The sequence below is a fragment of the Phodopus roborovskii genome, unplaced genomic scaffold (assembly GCF_943737965.1).
Source record: "Phodopus roborovskii unplaced genomic scaffold, PHOROB, whole genome shotgun sequence".
Taxonomy (NCBI): Eukaryota; Metazoa; Chordata; class Mammalia; order Rodentia; family Cricetidae; genus Phodopus; species Phodopus roborovskii.
Window position 1 is genome coordinate 29,831,694 of NW_026126470.1, and position 21,893 is coordinate 29,853,586.

A 21,893-nucleotide genomic window follows, 5' to 3' on the forward strand; every position below is an offset into this window, starting at 1 on the left:
TCAACAGCTGCCTTTGGCTGCAAGGACCAGGAGCGTGGATCCTGTCAGCTCAGGGGTAATGAGTGAGTCTCTGGACAGGTGACAGGCAGAAAATACTCTTGTCTAGTACGAGGCTGTGGTTTTAGCTGTCTCTAGTGATGATTTCTGTTATCTGGCCAATATTTTCAAGGATCTTCCTTCTGTGGCTTCCCTGGTTTGATTTTATTTTGGTCCTGACAATTTTCTTGTTTTCCGTTGTTTATTTACTTATTGGGGGTTTGCACACATGTGCCGTGGTGTTTGTGTGGGGGTTAGAGCACAGCTTTCAGGAGTCGGCTCTCCTCGACTGTGTGGTCCCAGGAATTGAGTGAACTAGGGTCTTCAGGCTAGACTTCAGGCAGTCTTTTGCTGCTGCTGACCACTTTGATAAAACAGAACACAGAAGTGCCAGTTTCTTCACATCCCTGACATCTTCATTCTCTTTCTCTATTTGAAACAAGCTCTCAATATATAGCCCGGTATCCTCACCAGGCCTACACTTGCTCTATACTCCCAGAGATCTCTGCCTCCCAAGTGCTGGGATTAAAGGTGTGCACCATCACACCTAGCTTTCCTCCAGCTTTGTTTTTGTTTTTAATGTGTGTATGCATGTGTTCCTGCAGATGCCTTCCGGAGCCAGAAATGGAGCATTGACTTGCTTCAGGTTGGAGCTACTGATCGTTAGGATCTGACCAATGTGCATTCTGAGGGCTAAATTCTGGTTTGATCTTAGCTGAATTCTGTGAATTGGACTCGGGGTGTGGGGTGGGGGTGGATAAAGCCCAGGATGCCTGTGGCTGTTGGGCAAGTCCTGTGCTGCTAGGGTGTGTCCCCAGGGTTGGTTTTCACTGCCTTGTGTTGTGAGATTTCCTAGGAATGGGCTGCAGAGGCCAGTTGACATCAGTGGTGTGCAGAGGTTGGGGTGCTGCAAGTTGAGAGCCAGGTTCCCTTAGGACACCCCTGTCCCTCTTAATAGCCATGCATTGCCCTCCTCTGTGGACTGACATCTTTGTCATGTTGGAATGTACACGTAGACCCCCAGTTCCCATGCAACCAAAGGGCCAAGGGCTGCTATCCAAAGCAGCTGGGGCTGAAGGCGGTGGCTCCGTTCCTAGCTTCACTGTATCCGTAGCCCGACGTACCCAGCGGTCTTGGCGCGTCTTCCTTGTTCTGCTATTGTAAGCAGTTTATCAAATAGTACCACACTGGAACATGGGTTTGACATAGTTTAGTTTACATACAGTTTTGTTATATTCAAGAAATAATTTCCAAATCTAATGTCATGAAGCTTTTCTCTTGCTTTCTTCTAAAGTCTAACAGCTTTATCTGTTATGTTAGGTTTTGATTCATTTTGACATAAATCATATGTGTGTTAATACAGGGGTTTGGTTTCCCCAGCTTTGTTTTTGGAAAAGCCTTTTGCTAATGAATGATCTTGGCACCTTATGCATAGGGTTTGTTTGTAGGCTGCTTGCTGGCTTGCTGGTGTGACTCTGCCTGGTTTTGGTTGTCCTTGGAGTCCACAGCTTGCCCTGCCAGTTTCTGTGGGGGAGTTGCCTAGGTTTTTATTTGTCATTTTTTTTCTTGAGACCAACAGCCCGTGCTGGTCTCCCAACTTGAATTTCTGCTGTGGTGGTTCCCAGGTGGTGGAGTTATAGGTTCTCGGGTTCTCGGTTACCGTGCCCAGTTTTACGGGGTGCTGGGGCTAACCAGGTCTTTGTCCCTGTTGGGCAGGCATTCTGCCGATTGAGCTGCATCCCCAGCCTCTTGTGTTGGGGGCGTGGAGGCAAGAGGATTAGAAGTTTAAAGTGAGTCAAGGCTATCCTAGGGTACAGGACCCTGCCCTCCATCCCCAGAGTTTCTCTGTGTAGCTCTGGCTGCCCTGGAACTCTCTCTGTAGACCAAGCTGGCCTCAAACTCACAGAGATTCCCCCTGCCTCTGCCTCTCAAGGGCAGGAATTAAAGGGGTATGCCACTAAAGATTCTATTTTTATCTATATGGGTACGATGGCAGCAGACAGTTGTGAGCTACCATGTGGGTGCTGGGAATTGAACTCATGTCCTTTGGAAGATTAGTGAATGCTCTAAACTGCTGAGCCATCTCTCCAGTCCTGACCCTGCCTTTATAAAAAGTGCTTAAACTAATTGATTACATGTGTGCATCTATGTGTCTAAATTGCCCAAGGTTTAAATTTCCTGTATCATAGGGTTGATTGGTCTTTCCTTCATATCTATTATTGAGAGTAAAGTCATACTTCAAAACTTTGGAAATTGCAGTGGTTTGTTATTTGAAAAAGTCATGGATACACACCAGGCTAGTGTTCATCTGCAATAAACTTGGAATGGATAAAGCAACCAACTCAAGAGTGTCAGATGCTCAGTCTCTTGAGAGGTCTCCAGCAAGCTTCCGAAAGTATCAGACCTGCTCAGTACACTAGTGGGCAAGCACCCTCTTGGCAAAATCTTGTCTCAAGGTAGGGAGATGAAGGCAATGATGTTTGTCAGGCTTTAGGGTCTTGGCTGGGCCATTTAAAAACAGGTCTTACAAGGGAATCAGGAAAGCTGTGCCATTGGGGACATACGGAATCAAGGGTTTTAAACAGGTCTTGCTGTGTAAGCTGTTGAGTTGTTCCCAGCCTCATCATCCGGGAAGCTGCTCTCTAGGTTTTATCTTGGAGCAAGCAATTAGGTAATTTTTTAATTTGGTCTCAGCGTTTGTTTAACACAGAGAAAACGTATATTGGATCTTGTGCTCATAATTAAGGGCTGCATTAAATTATATGAATTGTTGATTTGTTTCAGCTTTGCCCGAAGTTTTTACATACAAATTCTACTAGTCATACTTGGCCATTCAGTGCAGTTGCTGAATTAATAGGTATGTAAATTGACATTTTATGTGCTATCTGTTAATTGTAATTATAATTATAATTTAATAACTTCTGAAAAGTAATATGCACCTATCTTTTAAAAATACATCCTGAATAACATTAGTGTAAAAGCTGACTTAACTGTTGTTTAAGTTCATATCAAGTGGGTTGATTACTCCTTACCTTCCCCATACTACCTAAGTGTTTTCATACCTTTAAGTTCTTAATTGCTAAATTTACAAAGCACTTATGTTGCAAATATTTTTACTGGTTATGAAAGTAAAAAATAGGAATTATGCTTCACAGTGGATTCCTCTTTCAGGTGTTAGAATTAATATGTTAAATATATTGTTTCCTCTAAGGGATGATGAGGTCCAGGAATATAAAATACCTTAATTATCTAATGAACATGAGACAATATATAAGTTGCTTTCAGATTTGTGTCATGAGGTCATGATTTTCTTCTTAGGAAATTACATGAGCAAGAATACTTTTTCTTTTTTCTTTTTTTTTTTTTTTTTTTTTTTTTTTTCTCTTCCAGGCTTATGTTTTAAAGGGGGAAATGTTATTCTTTGGACTTTCTTTGTGTATTTTACAATGGGATCATTATCAAAGGAAGGCCCTACCTGAGATATGGGAAGCGGGACCTTTGAGTTTTTGTTTATTAAGGACTGGTCTCCCTCTAGCCGAGGCTGGCCTGGAACTCACAGTAAGTCTTGGCCCTCGGCGTCTCTAGAGCTGGGATAGCAGAGCAAGCACCCTTCCCAGCATCGCTCCTTTGCTAGAGTACTAAGCTTTTTATACAGTCAGCCAACAAGCATCTTTTTCTTCTCCCAGCTCTGCAGTGGATGTGCTGCAACACCTTGCAAGGGTTCTTTTTTATCTTTCCTGGAGTGGTGGGAAAGATTAATTGTAAGCTTATTTATAGAAGGATAGTTTAAAAGCCATTGTTCTTTTTTTTTTTTAATGTTTTTTTTTTTTTTTTTTTGCATCCTGACAGAAAATTTCCCTCCCGTCTCTCTTCCCAGCCCCCCCCCCCTCCACTCCTTTCCTTTTCAGAAAAGGGCAGGCCTCCCATGGATTTCAACCAGACGTGGTATATCAAGTTGCAATAAGACTAGGCACTTCCCCTTGTATTAATGTTGGATAAGGCAGCCCAGTATGAGGAAAAGGGTCAGTCCCCAAATCCAGAAAGCCATTATTTCTAGTAAATACTTGGAAGTATATTTCAGTTAGGGGCTTGGATCTTGGATCTTGGATAAGTTACACATTGATTTTATTACTGATAAGGTACATATCTTTTAACAGTCCTTTATTGTGCCGTTCTGAGAAAGGAGTATGTAAACATGTTAAAGGGTGAAAGGGAAGTGTGCACAGTGATGGAGAAACATCACACGATCACACATGCATCTTGTAGGAGCGAGTCTTCCCTCTGTGTGTGGCTTAGAGAAGGGGACTCTGCCTTCTCATTCTGAACTGTGACTTAGCTCTTGTGTCCACTCCGGTGCCCTCTGACACTCAGTTCTCAGTTCCCTTGCGATAGGTAGACAGACAGGCTGGTTTTAACCATCTTTGTTAGTAGTGGTGTTTCGGGCTTGAGTGTAGTGTAGTGGGTGCCAGTCTTTATCCCCTGTGTGATGTGAAGGGCTGGGAGAGAACCAGTTCTGGTACAGCCAATGGCAGTTTAGCTTTGTGTTTTCAAACCCTAGGAATGTTCTACACTAGAACTCTGAAAGGAATAGTATCTTCTGTTGCTTGTTACAGCATTGTTCTAATGAACGGCTTCTTTAAATTGCAGACTCAGAATTTCCCAAAACCCTTTGTCTTCCAGATAATGCTTATGATCCTGATGTGAATGCTAAACAGATCTGGATTGATAAGACAGTGATCAGTGACCGCATATGCTTGACTTTCACTGACAATGGGAACGGAATGACCACAGATAAGTTACACAAAATGCTAAGGTGTGTAAGAGACATTATACCTCAGAAAATGATAACTTACATGTGACCTTCATTTTTGTTTCAGAACACAAAATGCATTTCCACAGTGTGATGAGGGCTTTCATTATTTTCTACAGCTATATTATTAGGCAATCCCGCCATGCTCCTCCCCCTTGGCCGAGTCTGCCTCACCTGAAATTCCTGCATTCCTTTAGAGTTGTAGCTGTTTTTACCGCGGTATAAAGTAGGCTTACCTTGTGTTTTTAGTAGAATTTACATGAGAGACTTGGAGAGTGCAGAGGTGTAGAATAACTCATGCATCTCAGGCCGCAGTGCAGTGTCTGCACTGAGCACTCAAGTGAACAGCGGGGAGAGAGGGAGGGGCCAGAAGCAGAAGCCTCTAAATGTCCCTTATGCTGCCACCAACTCAAATTGACCCCATCATTAATCATGCCGCAAGAGAAAATATCTAGAGGAAGCAATCTGTGGCCTGAGACGTGAAGGTTTGTGGGCCTGTTTAGTGTTGTAAGACAGACATTTGGCCATGCCTTCCCAGGTGATGACAGAGGTGTGAATATCAATAGATCAAAGCCACCTGCTCTAGACTTTACTCCCAGGTGGGTGGGGTCTGAATCCAGGCTTTTACTGGGTATTACTCATTCCGTTTTAAAAGGGCTTTATACTTACTGAAGTTTTAAAAATGAAAGAATGAGTTTTTATTGTTTGTCTTCCTTTTCTTTTTAGCTTTGGCTTCAGTGACAAAGTCACCATGAATGGTCATGTCCCGGTTGGATTGTACGGGAATGGCTTCAAGTCTGGTTCTATGAGACTGGGCAAAGATGCAATAGTTTTTACCAAAAACGGAGAAACCATGAGTGTGGGGTTCTTGTCTCAGACCTACCTGGAAGTCATAAAGGCGGAGCACGTTGTTGTCCCTATCGTCACATTCAACAAACACCATATCCTCTCGGTTTGGGAATGAATGCTGCAGAGAAACTTTAAAAAAGTCTGGAACACTCCTTCCTGTCTCCCTTAATTCTTGTCTTGCCCTGTCTTTGGTTTTAGCAAACCACGGTCCTTCCATGTTAGCCAGGCCTGCCTCCAAACTACTGATTTTCCATCCCGTCCAACCAAACGCTGGGTGGGTGGGTGGGTGGGTTTGAAACAAGTTCTCACTTGGTAGCCCTGGCTGGGCTTGAAAAAAAACACAGCAATTGCCTGCCCCTCCCTCTGCTTCCTGAGTGCTGGGATTAAGGGTGTAGAGTTGTTTTCCAGGGCTGCAGATGGCACTTAGTAGTAGAGTACTGATCTGTCACGTGTGAGAACCTGAGTTTGATCTGTAGGACCACGGAGTGACAAGCTTACTCTGCTCCACAGCTCTCCCTTTCCTTAGATGGGGCCTCAGCGTCTTACACAGCAGGGATTTCAGGCGTGAGCCACCCTGCCTGCCTTATGTATAGTTCCTTATTTCAAGCTTGTTGTGGGTTAATAAGAAAGGCTGTGTTGGCCTGGCTTGAAAGTTTCCCTAATAGTGAAAAGCAACATGATTTTAGGAATTCAGTGACATAACCCACTTAGTTAGACATAATGACTTGCTGTTTCCCTGCCCTTTCAGAGTTGAGGCGAGTTGCCTTGAGGGCATCCTCCGTCCTTAGCCCCGTTTCGCTGGGTATAGGTGCTGCCCCTGAGCCCCGTGGCATTCTTACTCTTCATCATTCCTTGTGCTCATTTGAACCACACGGCTATTCTTCAGGAGCTATAAATAATTTAGGGATTGGTTTCTCTTGAGTTTGTTAAAGTTGTCTTCTGCGTTATACTTGTATACAATTTGTTGATCTCAATCTTTAACTAAGGACATACGTCAGATGATTAATTTAGCAGAATCAAAAGCAAGCCTAGCAGCAATTCTGGAACATTCCCTGTTTTCTACGGAACAGAAATTACTGGCAGAACTTGATGCTATTATGGGTAAGAAGGGGACAAGGATCATCATTTGGAATCTTAGAAGGTAAATGTAGACCTCTGTTGGTAGTTGACCATGGGAAGTTAAGTCCGTGACAGAGCCCCTGCATTGTGTTAGCCTTGTAACACAGACTAGAAGTGAATGGGAAAGCATGTGCTGTATACTTACTGATTTGTGGTTTCTTTTCTTCTTTTTCATTTTTTAGACTTACTTATTTATTATGTATACAGTGTTCTGGCCTGCATGTATGCCTGCAGGCCGGAAGAGGGCATCATATCTCATTAGAGATGGTTGTGAGCCACCATGTGGTTGCTGGGAGTTGAACTCAGGAAGAGTTCGACTCTGGAAGAGCAGCCGATGTTTTTAACATCTAAGCCATCCATCTCCAGCCCCGTAATTTATGTTTTCTAAGGTTATTTTATTAAGCCTACTTTGGCTTCAAAGAGTTACTTTCAAATTGCTCTAAAAATTTTCTAGTCCTTTCATTCAGTTTCCAATAGTACTATGTCTCTATTATTCCATTCCTAGGCTCGAAAACAAAAAACTACCTTAAAAAAGAGAAAGAAAATAAAGATGAAATACTAGCTAGGAAGAATAGCTTGTGAAATTTAGATTGCATGAGCTAACAATCCAGTAAGTAATATAGATGAAAATTTTGCCTTGCTAAAAATGTATAGTTCTTGAGTTTGTGAGATATAGCTGCTCGATGGGTAAAGGTCAGCTTGCAGCCAGGCTCCCTAAAGTTGTTCTTAAATGTCTACACAAGTGCGCTCTCTCTCTCTCTCTCTCTCTCTCTCTGACACACACGCACACACAAAATAAGTAAAATAATTTTAAGAATTAAAATTAGTGCTTCCTTGTCTTTGGATACAATCCTTTACAATTAAGAGCTTCAACTATTAATAAATAATTGTAAGACATCTGTGATACATTGAATCATAGAAATGAACCTAAAGCATTTTAGAATTTGTTTTTCTGGTGACTGAATCTCCTTTGCTTGCATTCAGCTTTCTGTCCCCCTTCTTAGTCCGTTTCCTTACTTTCAGTGACGCTCTCTGTTTTCCTGAATTGGTAATTCACGTGCAGTCTGGCTCTCGAGTCCCTTACAGTTTGCTCTAAATCTGTTAATAGTGCCAGGGCACTGTCATCGGTGCCGTAAACTGCCGGGCACTTGGCTCTGTGCTGTGGCCACACATGGCGTTTTCTTCGCTGGGCTGCTCCGGTCCAGGCAACCTCTGACCTTGACCTTTGCTTGGTCATGTCCTTTCAGAAAGTAACATAGAGGTAACTCTAGGTGGACCCACCAGGGTTTGCCCCTCTTTGCATTTCTAGTTCCGTGGTGTGTTGTTTTCACACTGACACGCCATCGTTAGCTCAGGCCCAGGCGTTCGCCACCTCACCTGTACAGAAGCATGAGTGTTGTTTTTGTAGCCTGGCACGTTAGAGATACTGCTGTAAACAGATGTGGATGTCTCTGGGGATGCGCAGGAGTACAGGTTCTGTATTGTTAGGCTTTGTCCCGAGGTGCCATGCCATGTTCTGTCCTGTCCAGCTGCTCCCGGGGGCTGTGGTTTCCCTGACCCCAGACATGCTGTTTACTTGCTTGTTTGTTCATTTTCTTCTTACCAATTAGTATTTGCTTATTTTTCTTGATCTGAAGTTGAAATGTGCTTCTTTTTAATTCTTTTCTTGCAGTTACAAAAACGCAACCGAATTTGACTTTGAAAAGGATAAGTATGACATCAGAATCCCCGAGGACTTAGATGAGACTGCGGGAAAGAAAGGGTACAAGAAGCAAGAACGGACAGACCAGATCGCCCCCGAGAGTGACTACTCCTTACGGGTGTGTGCTCGGGGCTGGCGGGCTCGCGCCCACTCTGGCCCCTCTACCGGGTGTGTGTTACACATGAGCCGGCACACTGAACTGCTCATTTGGGTACTGTTGTTTTATGTGCTGTGATAGCCTTGTTTTAATAGGTGGGTTGGTACATAGCTTACTTGGTAAGTGCTTGCCTGGCATGCACAAGACCCTGGGTTTGGCCCCTAAGACTCCACAAACTGGACATGATGGTACATGCCTATAATCCTAGAACAGGGGAGGTGGAGGCCAAAGGGTCAGGAGTTCAAGGTTATCCTTGCCTCCATAGCCTGGGTTACATGAGACACGGTCTCAGAGAGAGCAGAGAGGGAGCCTTGTTTTAATTCTGACGACGTCAGTTCTTACAGAGCTTTTGCTTTTCTACACTACACTTGGTTCATTTGAGTTGGCGAATCCGTACATTTTATATTTACCATATTGATTAATTGAAGTCACAGAACACCAAATTCAGTGTCTTAAAACAATGTTGTAGGATACGCACTTGATATACCTTGATTTGTCTTCTAAAGCATATTGATGAGACAATATGCAATTATAACATTTTGTGGTATCTCTTGAGATTTGACTTCAGAAATGGGTTATATTTTTAAGATTAAATGTATTAATTCCTTCTCTCACTGTGACAATACCCAACTTTAAGAAGGATGTTTTATTTTAGCTTATAGTTCTGAGGAAGTTGTGGTAGAAGGGTCAGGCAGCACTGGTCACACTGTGTCCAAGTACACAGTAAGGAATGGTTTTCCTGAGCCAGCTTCCTCCTTTTTAATGTAGTGTGAGACCCAATCCGGGGATGGTGCTACCCATGTTGATTGAAGGTGGCTCTTTGATATTGCGGTTAAACAATATCAAAGGATAAACAAATAGGCTGAATAGATGTTTATTCGGGGAGAAATAACTTACAACCTAGACAGATGAACACCAGGAAATTCCAGCGGATGCTCTCCTGTCCGAGTCCCGCCTGCAAGAGAGCTTTTTCAGGCTCTTCCTCAGACCTCCTTCCACAGGTCACTTCCGCCCATGGCTCCACCCCCCAACGGGCGTGGTCAGTGCCACAGAAGGACTATCTCACTGCATCTTTCCACATCAGTGAACCTCTTCTAGAAAATCCCTTACAGGACTCCCAGACGTTTGTCTCCAGGGTGATTCTCAGTCCCGTATATGAACACAGTATGAGCATCACATTGTGTGTAAACAGATTGCAGTACTGTGATGTTGGTAATGTGGTCACTGTTTCTAATTTGAATGAGATACTAACTTTATGATTTTTGTACTAAAGTCATTACGTATCCCAAACCAAGGATCTAACATTTACAAGTTTGATAATGTGTATTTTCTGAGGTCTGAGTAATCATGATAGCAAGCGTATACTATTTCTTATTCTATTCTGTTACTGGGAGGAGTCGCTGCTGTTGAAGTCATGCTTAAGTGTGAATGAAATGGGTCCCAGGCAGTCAGCAGTGTAGCGCTGACAGAGACCATGAGTGGCTTTAGAAAAGACATCATGCCATGCCCTTGAAGCCAGGGGCCAGGGAAAAGTAACAAATGTTCAGGCTTGACTTTGTGCTGAGCCTGTGGTCTGTCCTCTGAATTACTAATACGTTTCCTTCAGAGGTTCTCAGTGCTAGGGAGAAGAGCATGCCTTAGTGCAAGAGGTGGTTGTTCCATTACCTAAAGTTACCTAGGTAAGCTCTTCCTGGGTAGCCTAGACTGGCCTTACCTATCGGTCTTCCTGGTTCAGCTTTGTGATTGCTGGGGTCACAGGCATGTGCCCCATGTTCATGAAGACAAGCTGGGCATGGTGGCTGACATCCATCTCTTCATCGCTCTGGAAGTAGGAAAGAGGGTTGCTCTTAGCTTGAGGCTAGCCTGGTCTGCAGAGTGAGATCGCATTTCAAAAATCTCCCTCTCCCCCCCCCAAAAGAAAGGCATGAAACTGCCTTGAGGGGGCGTGCTCAAATAGTTGGGAGCGCGTGGAGGTGGAGGAGGGGCTGCAGTGTAGTTTTCAACGGCATAGTAATACGCTGGCGTTCAGGTTTCCAGAGGACAAAACTCTGCCAAGTTTACAACATTCTCTTACTTTAATTTGAGATTTTTGCTTGTTACTTTTTGCCTAATAAACCGTTTTAGTTTGTCTTTTTAAATTATAATATCAATAATAAATGGGCAGGGTCACAAAATGTCCTTTTTGGTACCTTTGCATGGCTTTTCTCATTTACCCACATCTTTGTTATTGTGTTAAACTTTTTAAGAAAACTATTGTTTGGTGAGGCAGTAGTGGTGTATTGATGACTTTAGTCCCAGCACTTGGGAGGCAGAAGCAGGCAGATTTCTGGGAGTTCAAGCCCTGGTCTACAGGGTATCACAGAGAAACCCTGTCTCGCTCTGCAGCCTCAGACTGGAGACCCTCCCCCCCCCATTGTGCTGAGTTGGAGTTCCCAGGTGTGTGGTGCACACCTGTAGGAACCCTCAGAGAGGCGGGTGCAGGGGAGGAGGCCTTCTAAGCCCCCTTTAGCTGTGCTGAGTTCTAGTAGCGTGTGCTATTTTGAGACCATAGCTCAAAAAACTTTCCTTTAAAATCAAATAACTAGTGTAACTCTGTGTTGTTGTCATTGCTTGGTACCTGAGCTTGAACCCAGGGCCTCGTACACGGCAAGTGACTGCATCCCAACTCTGTAGTCTCAGTTGCTTTATTGAGGAAGTAAGTTGTTAGTTACCAAAGGGAGCGCTTTCTTTTTTAAACTCATACCTGAGTAACAGTGAATAAATGGGTGAATGCTTCTTTAGGAAGGACAGACTTTGCTGTTTCTTTGCAGGCTTACTGCAGTATTCTTTACCTAAAGCCAAGAATGCAGATCATTCTACGAGGTCAAAAAGTGAAGACACAGCTAGTCTCCAAGAGTCTCGCCTACATTGAACGGGATGTGTACCGACCTAAATTTTTAGTATCCTTTACAAGTAATTCCATGTAAACATAGCGAGGCATATTCAATATTATTTGTCCTTACTGTCTTTATTCCTGTAATATTTTAAAAAATTACATTCATTTGCATGTACGTGAGTGGACAACTTGCAGGAGTCTGTTCTCTTTTTACCATGTGAGTCCCAGGGATTAAAGTCAGTTTGTCAAGCTTAATTCATGGCCGGCCAGCACCCTTATCCGAAGATCCATCTCGCCCTCCCTCCCCACAGGAATTTTGATCTCCAGGTTTGCTTTCTGCGTGTACTTTGGGACTTACTTATTTTTAATAGATTTGTATATTTTTATTTTGCCTGGTGTATGAATGTTTTGCAGGTAGGGTGTGAGATCCCCTAGGACTGAGATGGTTGTAAGCGGCCATGGAGATACGCAGAACCTGCGTGCTGTGGAGGAAACCCCTCTACCCAGCCCCCACAGTGAGTGGGATCTATTAGAAATACAGAAAGAGTCATTGGAAGGGAATGAGCTGTTGTACTCAGAATTTTCCTTAATATTTTAAGACTAGAACAGTGAGAATCACTTTTGGATTCAACTGCAGAAATAAAGAGCACTATGGAATAATGATGTATCACAAAAATAGACTCATCAAGGCTTATGAAAAAGTGGGATGTCAGTTAAAGGTAAGGCTTATATTTGAAAAGAAAATCTTTTTAGCAAAAGAATAATACAGTTTTTGCTCATGGCTTTTTAGGTGTCAGTTTTTTGGAGGTGGGAAGGAGTGTTTGTTTCTTTGAGACAGGGTCCCTCTATGCATCCCTGGCTATCTGGAATTCATTGTGTAGGCCAGGCTGGCCTTGAACTCACAGAAATCCGCTGGCTTGCTTCCTTCCCATGCTGGGATTGAAGGTGTGCACCACCCCCGGCTGGTGTCAGCCTCTTAAGAGCAGTGTTAACCTAGCATCTGGCTACATTCACTTGTCACCTGCTTCCCAGTGCCCTGTCCTACAAGAGGGCTGGTCTCAAACTGTGTTAGCATGACACCTTCCGTGGATTCAAGTCTCTAGCTGTGTTTGGATGTGGGTCACATGATTATTATTATTTTTTTTTACTAGAATGAATTTGATTGGTGTTTGTTGTCTTAACTTGGCTATTTTTATAAGTGCTTATGGAACCAACCTGACAAATAGTAACTGATAGGTTAGAGCTGCCTTCTTCCCACCTGATGCTGCAGGTGAGGCTTGGTAGCAGGGGCCTGTCCCCTGACCATTTTCCTGGCCCTGGAATTACTGCCCCTTTCGGTTACTTTCATTGTTGTAATAGCTAGTTTAGGTTGTTAGTCATACCCCACCAAGCGCTTTGTTCTGCATACATTAGAGTATCTGTACTTTGTTCTGTATACACCAGAGTAGCTGTACTTTCCGGTTCTGTTGGATGGTGAGTATGAGCATAAATGATCCCGTTAAAGGTTTGTTGTTTGATTTAAACAAGGAACTCTTAGAGGGGCTTAAGGTATATGTATTTTCTTTCTCTCTTTTTTTCTCCAAGTATTTTGGTTTTCATTTTCTTTTCAAATTATTAAAGTTGCTTGGAGAATGTTACAATGGCCTCCACAGCTTACTAGTGTGGGTTCGTTTAGCCGGCTGTTTATACCAGGCGTGAGAAGGGGCCATGAACTACGAGCGACGTTCATGATGTCTTTGTGCCTGCTGTGCTTAGGTGTAGAGAGCGCAGGCTGAGGAGCTGCTGGTTAGCAGTGCAGCAGGGCTGCTCAGACAGCGGTCGCCAGTGGCTGTGCTTGTTACACTCGATGCATGCCTTCCCCTGGTGGCAGCGTGCACATAGTTCTCATCGAAATAGACACCTGCTCGGAAGAGAGTTAACTGATTAGAAACACTAAGCCCTTACCAGGAAATCCCCAGGGAGTCATATAAAGTGTAAGGAAATCATCTACGATGTAAATCTTTGTTGAAGGGTACAATGAGCCTCATACGTTACGTCTGAAATGCTGTCTCATTATATTTCAGGCAAACAACATGGGTGTTGGAGTGGTTGGAATTATAGAATGTAATTTCCTTAAGCCAACTCATAATAAGCAAGATTTTGACTACACTAATGAGTACAGGTATGTTGCCCATTTATTTACTCGCAGTCTGAGGAAGTGTGTTAGTGAGCTAGATGCTAGAATCTTCGCCTCTCCTTCCCTTTAGCCAGAGGGCGTATTTGAGGTGGGTAGACCTGTGTATTCTGGCCCTGAACTAGCTCTGCAGTCTGAGCTGCCTTGAACTTCTGGCAGCCCTCCCCCTCCTCCAAGTGGACGCCCCAGTGCTAGGCAGCAGGGTTTGCTCTATTTTCTGTGATGGGTTCTCAGGGTAACGTATCACACCCAGAAAACCAGCATTTATATTCTGCTCATGGTGGGATAGACGACAGATTGAAATGGAAGAGCAGTCCATCGTCTGCGCGAGCCGCTCAGAGTTTTCAGTTCTCTCCCTTTATTTTCTAAGTGTGTATGTCTTTATGTGTCTAAGTGGGTCCGTGCACGTGTGCATGCAGATGTCCTCAGAGTCCAAAAGAGGGGGTTGGACCCTGGAGCGGAAGTGATAGGAGGTTGTGAGCCATATGATGTCAGTGCTGCGAACTGAACCCAGGCCATCTGCAAGAGCGGTCAGCTCTCACCCATGGAACCCTCTGCAGCCCTGTACAGCTTCTTCCTGGTTTTAGTTATTTTTTTAATTGCTGTGATAAGACACTATGACCAAGGCAGCGTAAAAGAAAGTATTTGTTTGGGGCCTACAGTTGAGAGGTGAAATCCATGACCAGAGTGGGAGCGTGGTGGCAGTGACAGACTTAGCCCTTGCACACGGCGCACGGCAGAGAAGAACGCTAACTGGAATGGTGTGAGTTTTTAAACGCTCAAAGCTCACCCGCCAGCGACTCCTCCAAGGCCATGTTTTCCCACCCTCCCCAAATAGTCCCACTCTCTTGGAGACCAAGTGTTCCAGCACAGGCGCCTATGAGGGCCATTCTCGTTCAACCCACCACAGTCAACTCCCTGGCCCAGGTAGGGTCATAGCTATAATTCAAAATTCATTCATTCAATCCGACTTCAAAATTTCAAACTTAAAAAAAAAAAACTCCTGGAAAATGAGAAAAAGCAAACTGTGTTCTTCCACAGGATAAGCATTGTCATCCCAAAAGCAAGGAGTGAGGGCACAGAGGAGAAATAAATACTGGACCAAAACAAGATCAAAATCCAACATGGCAAATTCCAAATCCTATCGCTTTCTGTCTGATGTCACAGGCTTAGATAGCTTTTCTCTTTTAGCTGTTTAGTTTTTTGCTTGTCTTTGAGGCTTGTCTCTGTAGTCCCTGTTGTCCTGCAGCTTGCTAATGTAGACCAGGCTGCCCTCAAACTTAAGAGATGCTCTTGCCTCTACTGGAATTAGAGGCTTTGTTGGCTGCAACACACTTCTGTGTCTTGGGCTGGTTCCGCGCCCTGTCTGCTCTCTGTGGCAGACGCCCCTGAGTGACACCTCTAACACCCTGGCCTTCACTCTGACAACTGCACACAGTGTCCTCTGGCTTGCATACAGGGACTTCCCTGCAGTGCAGCTTCTTGGCAGCTCTCCTTAACCGAGGAAGAAGTGTCCACAGCTCCTTTATTCCCATTGCCTCTGCTTCCGGCCTGGCAGGGGCCTGGCCCCTCCTTGGAATTCACTTGCATAAGTTTCCCTTTGTTGCTTCTTTTTAGGAACAGACAATTCCTGGGCCTTTTCTTTTTGCAGGTTGGAAGTTTAACTGGGTAGTATCTGTGTAAGAATAACCACTAAGCTGAGCATGGTAGCACCCATCTACAGCCCCAGAACTGGGGAGGCAGAAGCAGGCAGATCTCTGAGTTCCAGGCCAGCCTGGTCTACAGAGTGAGTTCTAAGGCAGCCAGAGAGGCACAGAGCACAGCACCTATTTAAAAACAACAACAAAACAAACAAACAAACAAAATGGTCAATATTAAGCTGTCATGAAATCTCCCCTGCCAACAAAATTAGTCTGAATCTTTTCAATTTATCCTCAGGCATATTCTTAGGACAAGGGCAAAAAGCACCCAGTTTTGTTTCCTTCTGAGTCCTCTTGAGCTGTAGTCCATATTCTCATCCCTGCTGGGCACAGGTGAGGCTTCTCTGGGAGCACTTGCCTTCAGATAAGAAGTTTTAGTTAAGGCTTCAGTAACAGGGAAGGCATAAACATGCTTGAGAGTAAAGTAAGAACAGAGTACTGTCTTGGACTTGGTTTGGAGCCAGAAGACACACACTGACAGTAGACACAGCAAACAGCAGTTTGTTTGAGATTGATAGTGCATAAATGCATGGTGAGACTGAGGTGCAGGAATAAGCACCAGTGTAAGTTGTCAAGTGACAGACACCCGAACCCTAGTGTTTAAGAGACTAAGACAAGGGAATGACTATCCGCTTAAGCAGCTTAAAGAATGAAGCCATTCCGACTGGTGACTGAGTTTGGTTTCTGGGATCCACATGGTAGCTGGAGAGGACCAACTCCTCCAAGTTGTCTGACCTCTACAGGGCATCATGACAAAGACAGACAGACACACACACACAGGCGTAAGTAATGTAATAAAAGTTTAAGAATGAGGATCTGTTTCCGAAAAAGACTGTATATGTCCAGCAAATTAAAAAGAAACATTAAGAGAGTAGCAAGACTATTTTTCACAGGAAATATTAATTATTAAAGTCAAACATTTAAGGGAGATGTGTTATCAGTCTCACAAACTCTTTGGAAGCTAATATGATAATACACAGCCTTGATAATAAATCCAGGCACATTGTGAAAGGAAGGTTATGTGAGCCTGTTACTGTTGACGGTTTACGATCGTGGCAACTACTATGAAAACCAAAGGGGCTATATCCTGAGAGATTCCAGGTTGTTTGTTTTGTTTTATATTTATTTATTTTTCGAGCATCTACATGGGGAGCCCTGGCTTTTAATTATTTATTTATTTTTATCTCATGTTTACCTGTGTTTTGCCTGTATGTGTATCTGTGTGATAGTGTCGGATCCCTTGAAACTGGAGGTACAGGCAGTTGTCAGCGGCCATTGGGTGCTGAGACTTGAACCCAGAACTTCTGGAAGAGCAGACTGCTGAGCCATCAGCCTTGCCTGCTTACATTTTAAAAACTGATAAAACTGATCTGGAATTAATGTTTTGATTTTTTTTTTCTTTAGTTAATGTTGCTGTTGTTTTGTTTTGTTTTTTAAGGCTTACAATACTAGCATTAGGAGAAAAGCTGAATGATTACTGGAATGAAATGAAAGTGAAAAAGAATGCAGAGTGTCCCCTCAGTCTGCCCGTGGAGGACATACAGTAAGTATGGGCGCGCGGTCCTTTTGACGGTGACTTCCACACGCTCGGGGCTCACAGCACACAGGGAAACCACACACTCCGGTAGCGAGTTCTGCTGCTGATTCCGTTGGGTGTTTTGCCTGTGTGCATGCCTGTGTGCCTGGTAGAAGAGGGTGTTGGAGGATCTGGGACTGAAACTGCAGTGAAAAGTTACTGGTAAGGGGAGAGAGAGAGAAGGAGAGGGAGAGAGACAGAGAGAGAGACAGACAGAGACAGATAGAGAGACAGAGAGGGAGACAGATGGACAGGAGAGACAGAGAGAGACAGAAAGAGAGACAGACAGAAAGAGAGGGAGAGAGAGACAGAGAAACAGAGAGACAGACAGGAGAGAGGGAGAGATAGAGAGAGAGACAGAGAGATAGAGAGAGAGAGACAAACAGGACAGAGAGAGAGACAGACAGAGATAGAGAGAGAGACAGACAGGAGAGACAGAGGGGGGGAGAGAGAGAGACAGACAGAGAGAGAGACAGACAAACAGAGAGAGGGAGAGGGAGGTAGCAAGCAAGGCAGCTGGCATGGGGACACCTGTAGTCCTTGCCTACATGGCAGCAAGGGAACTGCCTCAAAAAATAGTGTGGGTGGTGGTGGTAAACAAAGACATCTAGCCTCCGCCTCCACAAGCACATGTGCACACAGGCACATGTATGCACACAAGCACATGTGCACGCACAAGCACATGTATGCACACACACAGGAAAAGGTTATTTGGGAGTCAGATGTCTGCTCCAGCTCTCAGGGCAGAGAGCAGAGGGTGAAGACTTTGAAGGCATGGTGTGGTGTCACACGCCTTTAATTTCAGTTCTCAGGAGGCTGAGGTCGAGGCCACCCTGGATTACACAGTTTGAAGTCAGTTCTAGAGTTAAAACCCTGTCTCAAACAAAGAGAAAATCTTATATAAAATGAGTCTTCAGAATTTCTTTTAATTATTTTATCTAAGTATATGGATGTTTTGCTTACATGTGAGGAGAGTCTGGTGTCCATCTGGCTGTGAAGTCACAGATGGTTGTGAGTTACTGTAGCATGAAGAATAAGAACCCAGAGACAGATATCAGGGTTCAAGCTGAAGACCAGAAAAGCAAAGCATCCGTCCACCGGAGAGCTGTCTACCAAGGCTGGGGCGACCCTGCCTTCAGTGTGACTGCAGACTGAGAGCGCCACGCTCCGTCCGTCCTCACCCTCCTTACACCCTCTCTAGTGCCGGGTTAGAGTCGTGCACCACCCACCGCCCAGCTTCTGTGGCTGCCTTTGCACTCCCATCTTCAGGCGAGCTTTATTTGTTAGATCATAAATAAATATCACCATAAGTTACAAGTATGTGCTGAGACTTGTACCTGGATCCTCTAGACAGAAGCAAGTGCCCGTGCCCAGTGAGTTACCTCCTCCTAAGACAGACCGCCCCTCTCCCCTTCCTCCCCCACTTTCCTCCTTGCCTTTCAAGACAGGCTTTCTCTGTGTAGCCCTGGCTGTCCTGGACCTTTGTGTGTAGACAGATCTGCCTTCCTCTGCTGCCCATCAAATGCTGGGATTGAAAGTGTATGCTAGGACCACCCCTCCCCCACTCCTCTCCTCTTTCTGCCCTCCCTCCCCTCCCCCCTCCCCTCTTCTCTCTCAAGGCAGGACCTCACTATATCCCTGGGTGACCTAGATCGTACAGGCACCCTGCCTTCCAAGGCCTAGGGTTAAAGACATTTTCCGTAACTTCTTGAAAGTTGTCAACGTTTAGAAACTTAATTATACATGAAATGCGGTTTTATCAGGCAGTTTTCAGGTTGAAAATGAGCAGATATTTCATGTGGAATCAATGTACAAAATAAATGAAACTCTAGAGTCCATAATTCCATTTTAACCTTTTGTTCTTGTTTTGTTAAAGGAAGCGCCCTGATCAAACATGGGTTCAGTGTGATGCTTGTCTAAAGTGGCGAAAACTACCTGATGGCATAGATCAACTCCCAGAAAAATGGTATTGCTACAACAATCCCGACCCACAGTTCAGGTACCATACATGTGGTTGCCGGTGCCCTTTCTGGGAAGGCAGAGAGTACTGTTGGACCGGTGATGTGTTACTCTGTGTGATCCTTTTTTTTTTTTTTTGTCTAGAAATTGTGAAGTTCCAGAAGAACCTGAAGATGAGGATTTGGTACATCCCACTTATGAAAAAACCTACAAAAAGACGTGAGTGTTGTGTGAGTGACTCCCCAAATCATGAGCAATAATGCATGCAAAGTGTTGCCGCTTGAGCCTGCACAGGTGTGATTGGGGGTGCAGTGGCACAGGGGTGCTCCCCCTCTTGTTCCCTGGCCTGCATTGATTGCCCTGGCCTGCATTGATTGCTCTGGCCTGCATTGATTGCTCTGGCCTGCATTGATTGCTCTGGCCTGCACTTATTTTGCGTAAGAGGAATTTGGTCTTTTGAGCTATATTGGATGAGCTGTGCAGAAACACCCCTGTTACTAGAAAAGCTGGCGTGGATATTAACAGTGAGAAGGTGATGAGCCTGGGCCCAGAGAGATGGCTCAGAGATTAAAAAGCTGTTTGTGAGAGTACCCAGATGTGACTCCTAGAACCCATGCGGGAGCTCATAGCCACCCGACACTCCAGCCTTAGAGGACGCCACATCCTCTTGTGGCCTCCTTGGGTGGGCAGTGCACACATGTGGTCACACATGTGGTCCATGCAGGCAGAACATCTATTCCTAAGACTAGTGAGGTCTGCCTGAAAAGGCACAGGCCTGTGTTAGCTTCAAGGAGAGTTGCTTCTGACTTGGCCAGAGAAGGCGGACATGATATGAGCCAGGGAGTTTTAGTTTCTTTTTTTTTTTTTAATTTTTAAAAACTCCACAGTTCCCTGCCATCCCTCCTACCATCCCTAGTTTGCTCCTCCTCACGGGTAAGGGCTCCCACGAGGAGTCAACATAGTCTATTACAATAGGCTGGGCAGGGCCAGGCCCCTCTCCCGTGCATTCAGGCTGAGCACAGCCCCCACCGTAAGGAGTGGGCTCCAACAAGCCAGCTCATGGTTTGTGTCATGGTCCAAGCTTCACAGCTGTCTCCCACATATGGAGGGCCCAGTTCAGTTCTTAGGAGGCTCCATAGTGTCTGTCTAGAGGTCATGAGTTTCCACGAGCTTGGTTCAATTGTCTTGGTAGATTTCTCCATCATGATAGTGACCTCCCTCCTCCTCCCTCTCCTCTCCTGGATTCCCGGAGCTCTGTCTGGTTCTTGGTTGTGGGTCTCTGCATCTGGTTGCATCAATTACTACTGGGTGAGGGCTCTATGATGGTAGTTGGGGCATTCATTCATCAATCTGATTACGGGGTAGGTCAGTTGGGGCATCCTCTCTGCTGTTGCTAGAAGTCTTAGTTGGGGTTCTCCTGTTGGATTCTCAGGTTTGTCCCTAAGCCCATAGTGGCTTTCTCTGTTAAGGTATCTTTTCTGTTGCTCTTCTACTGTATTCCTCCCTGCCTGGGTCATCTAGTTCCCCCCTGCTCTCATTCCCCCCCTTCCCCTTCCCACCACCTCCCTACCCCCAGTTTGTCCTGTAGATACCATCTAGTTTCTCTTTCCAGGTGACCCATGTGTCTCTCTTAGGGTCTGAGGAGGTCATGCCAATGATTGGCCTCTTCAGTGTGGGAAGAGTGCACATGAGTATAATTGTTTGTACGGCCTAAGTAGTGTGACAAGGGATAAACAGGTCATGGGGCTGACCAAGGCCAATGGCAGATGTCTTCCTCCTTTGCTCTCCTTTTTTGCTTTTTGTTTAGAGACAAGGTGTTACTTTGTAGCCCTGACTGGCTACATAGAACTTTCTATGTAGACCAGGCTATCCTCAAACTCAACAGAAATCCTCCTACCTCCACCACCCAAGTATTGGGATTGGAGGAATGCACCACCTCCCCAGGCAGGGCTTCTAACTAAGTGAACTCGTTATTGAGCTTGAGTGTCCAGCCAGTGGATGCCAGATCCCCTCCAGGTTCTTCCTCTGCAGACTGGGTTAGATGTGTTGTCATGCCCACCTTTTACTTGGATTCTTGAGCACTGGAACTTGGTTTCTCAGGTTTGCTCAGCAGGCACTGACTGAGTCAGCACAACCCCAACCTCTGTCTGCTGGCATTTATTCAATTTTAGAGCGGCTTTGGAAGTAATGAAAGCATTTAAGAGCCTTTGACACCTTGTTTATGATCTGTGCTTCAGGTGGACACTAGGTGTCGCTAAGAGTTTTGTTTGTTTGTTTTAATTAAAGGAGAGAGAGTGCACGCGGAGGGGGAGGTAGGTACCTTCATAGCCTAAATGCTCACCAGTGACCATAATGAAATTGAAGAAGCTAAGTTAATTATAGATATTTGAGTAACTTGGTAGTGTAATGGATACATCATTTAAAAATGGGATTGTGAAATAATAATAGGTGAATATCAAGACGTTCACTTCTCATCTTTCTTTTCAAGCAGCAAGGAGAAATACAGGATCAGACAGCCGGAAATGATCCCTCGGGTAATGAGCCCTTCTATTTTATATCTGTCTTCAGTTTTAGACGTGCTTGCTTTAGCCTATGCTGAATTCTACAGTTTTGCTCTTTTATGACCAATTGAAAGGAACTTGTTGAATTCACACTCTTTTTTTGTTACCCATTCGTGGCTCTTTTCCCCAAGTCTTCCTAGCCCAACAACTTCTTCAGACTGTCCGATTAATATTAATATTTAGCGGGGTATTGTTGAGGTAAGGCAGCCTTTTACGAATCTTGTCAGAAATACGCAATTGCAGAAATGAAGAGAAAAAATGTCTGCGGGGCACACACTCATAAATGGGTCACGGGTATCATAGCTGTTCCCCTAGAGTTCAGGGGACACGAGGGAAGGGGGGGATATTGTAAGGGCTGGGGGGCTGTGAGGAGAGG

General features: G+C 44.8%; 1 protein-coding gene across 1 annotated transcript in view; it reads left to right on the forward strand.

Moving 5' to 3' along the window:
• The window catches only part of Morc3 (MORC family CW-type zinc finger 3), a 35,427-nt gene that overhangs the window by 6,423 nt on the left and 7,111 nt on the right, over positions 1-21,893 (forward strand). The window contains exons 2-13 of the mRNA XM_051191919.1: positions 2,821-2,893; positions 4,717-4,849; positions 5,573-5,786; positions 6,688-6,836; positions 8,487-8,634; positions 11,484-11,612; positions 12,148-12,267; positions 13,612-13,709; positions 16,860-16,964; positions 18,874-18,996; positions 19,101-19,175; positions 21,448-21,490. Coding sequence (XP_051047876.1) covers positions 2,821-2,893; positions 4,717-4,849; positions 5,573-5,786; positions 6,688-6,836; positions 8,487-8,634; positions 11,484-11,612; positions 12,148-12,267; positions 13,612-13,709; positions 16,860-16,964; positions 18,874-18,996; positions 19,101-19,175; positions 21,448-21,490 — 1,410 coding nt within the window. The remainder of the gene's footprint in view (positions 1-2,820; positions 2,894-4,716; positions 4,850-5,572; positions 5,787-6,687; positions 6,837-8,486; positions 8,635-11,483; positions 11,613-12,147; positions 12,268-13,611; positions 13,710-16,859; positions 16,965-18,873; positions 18,997-19,100; positions 19,176-21,447; positions 21,491-21,893) is intronic.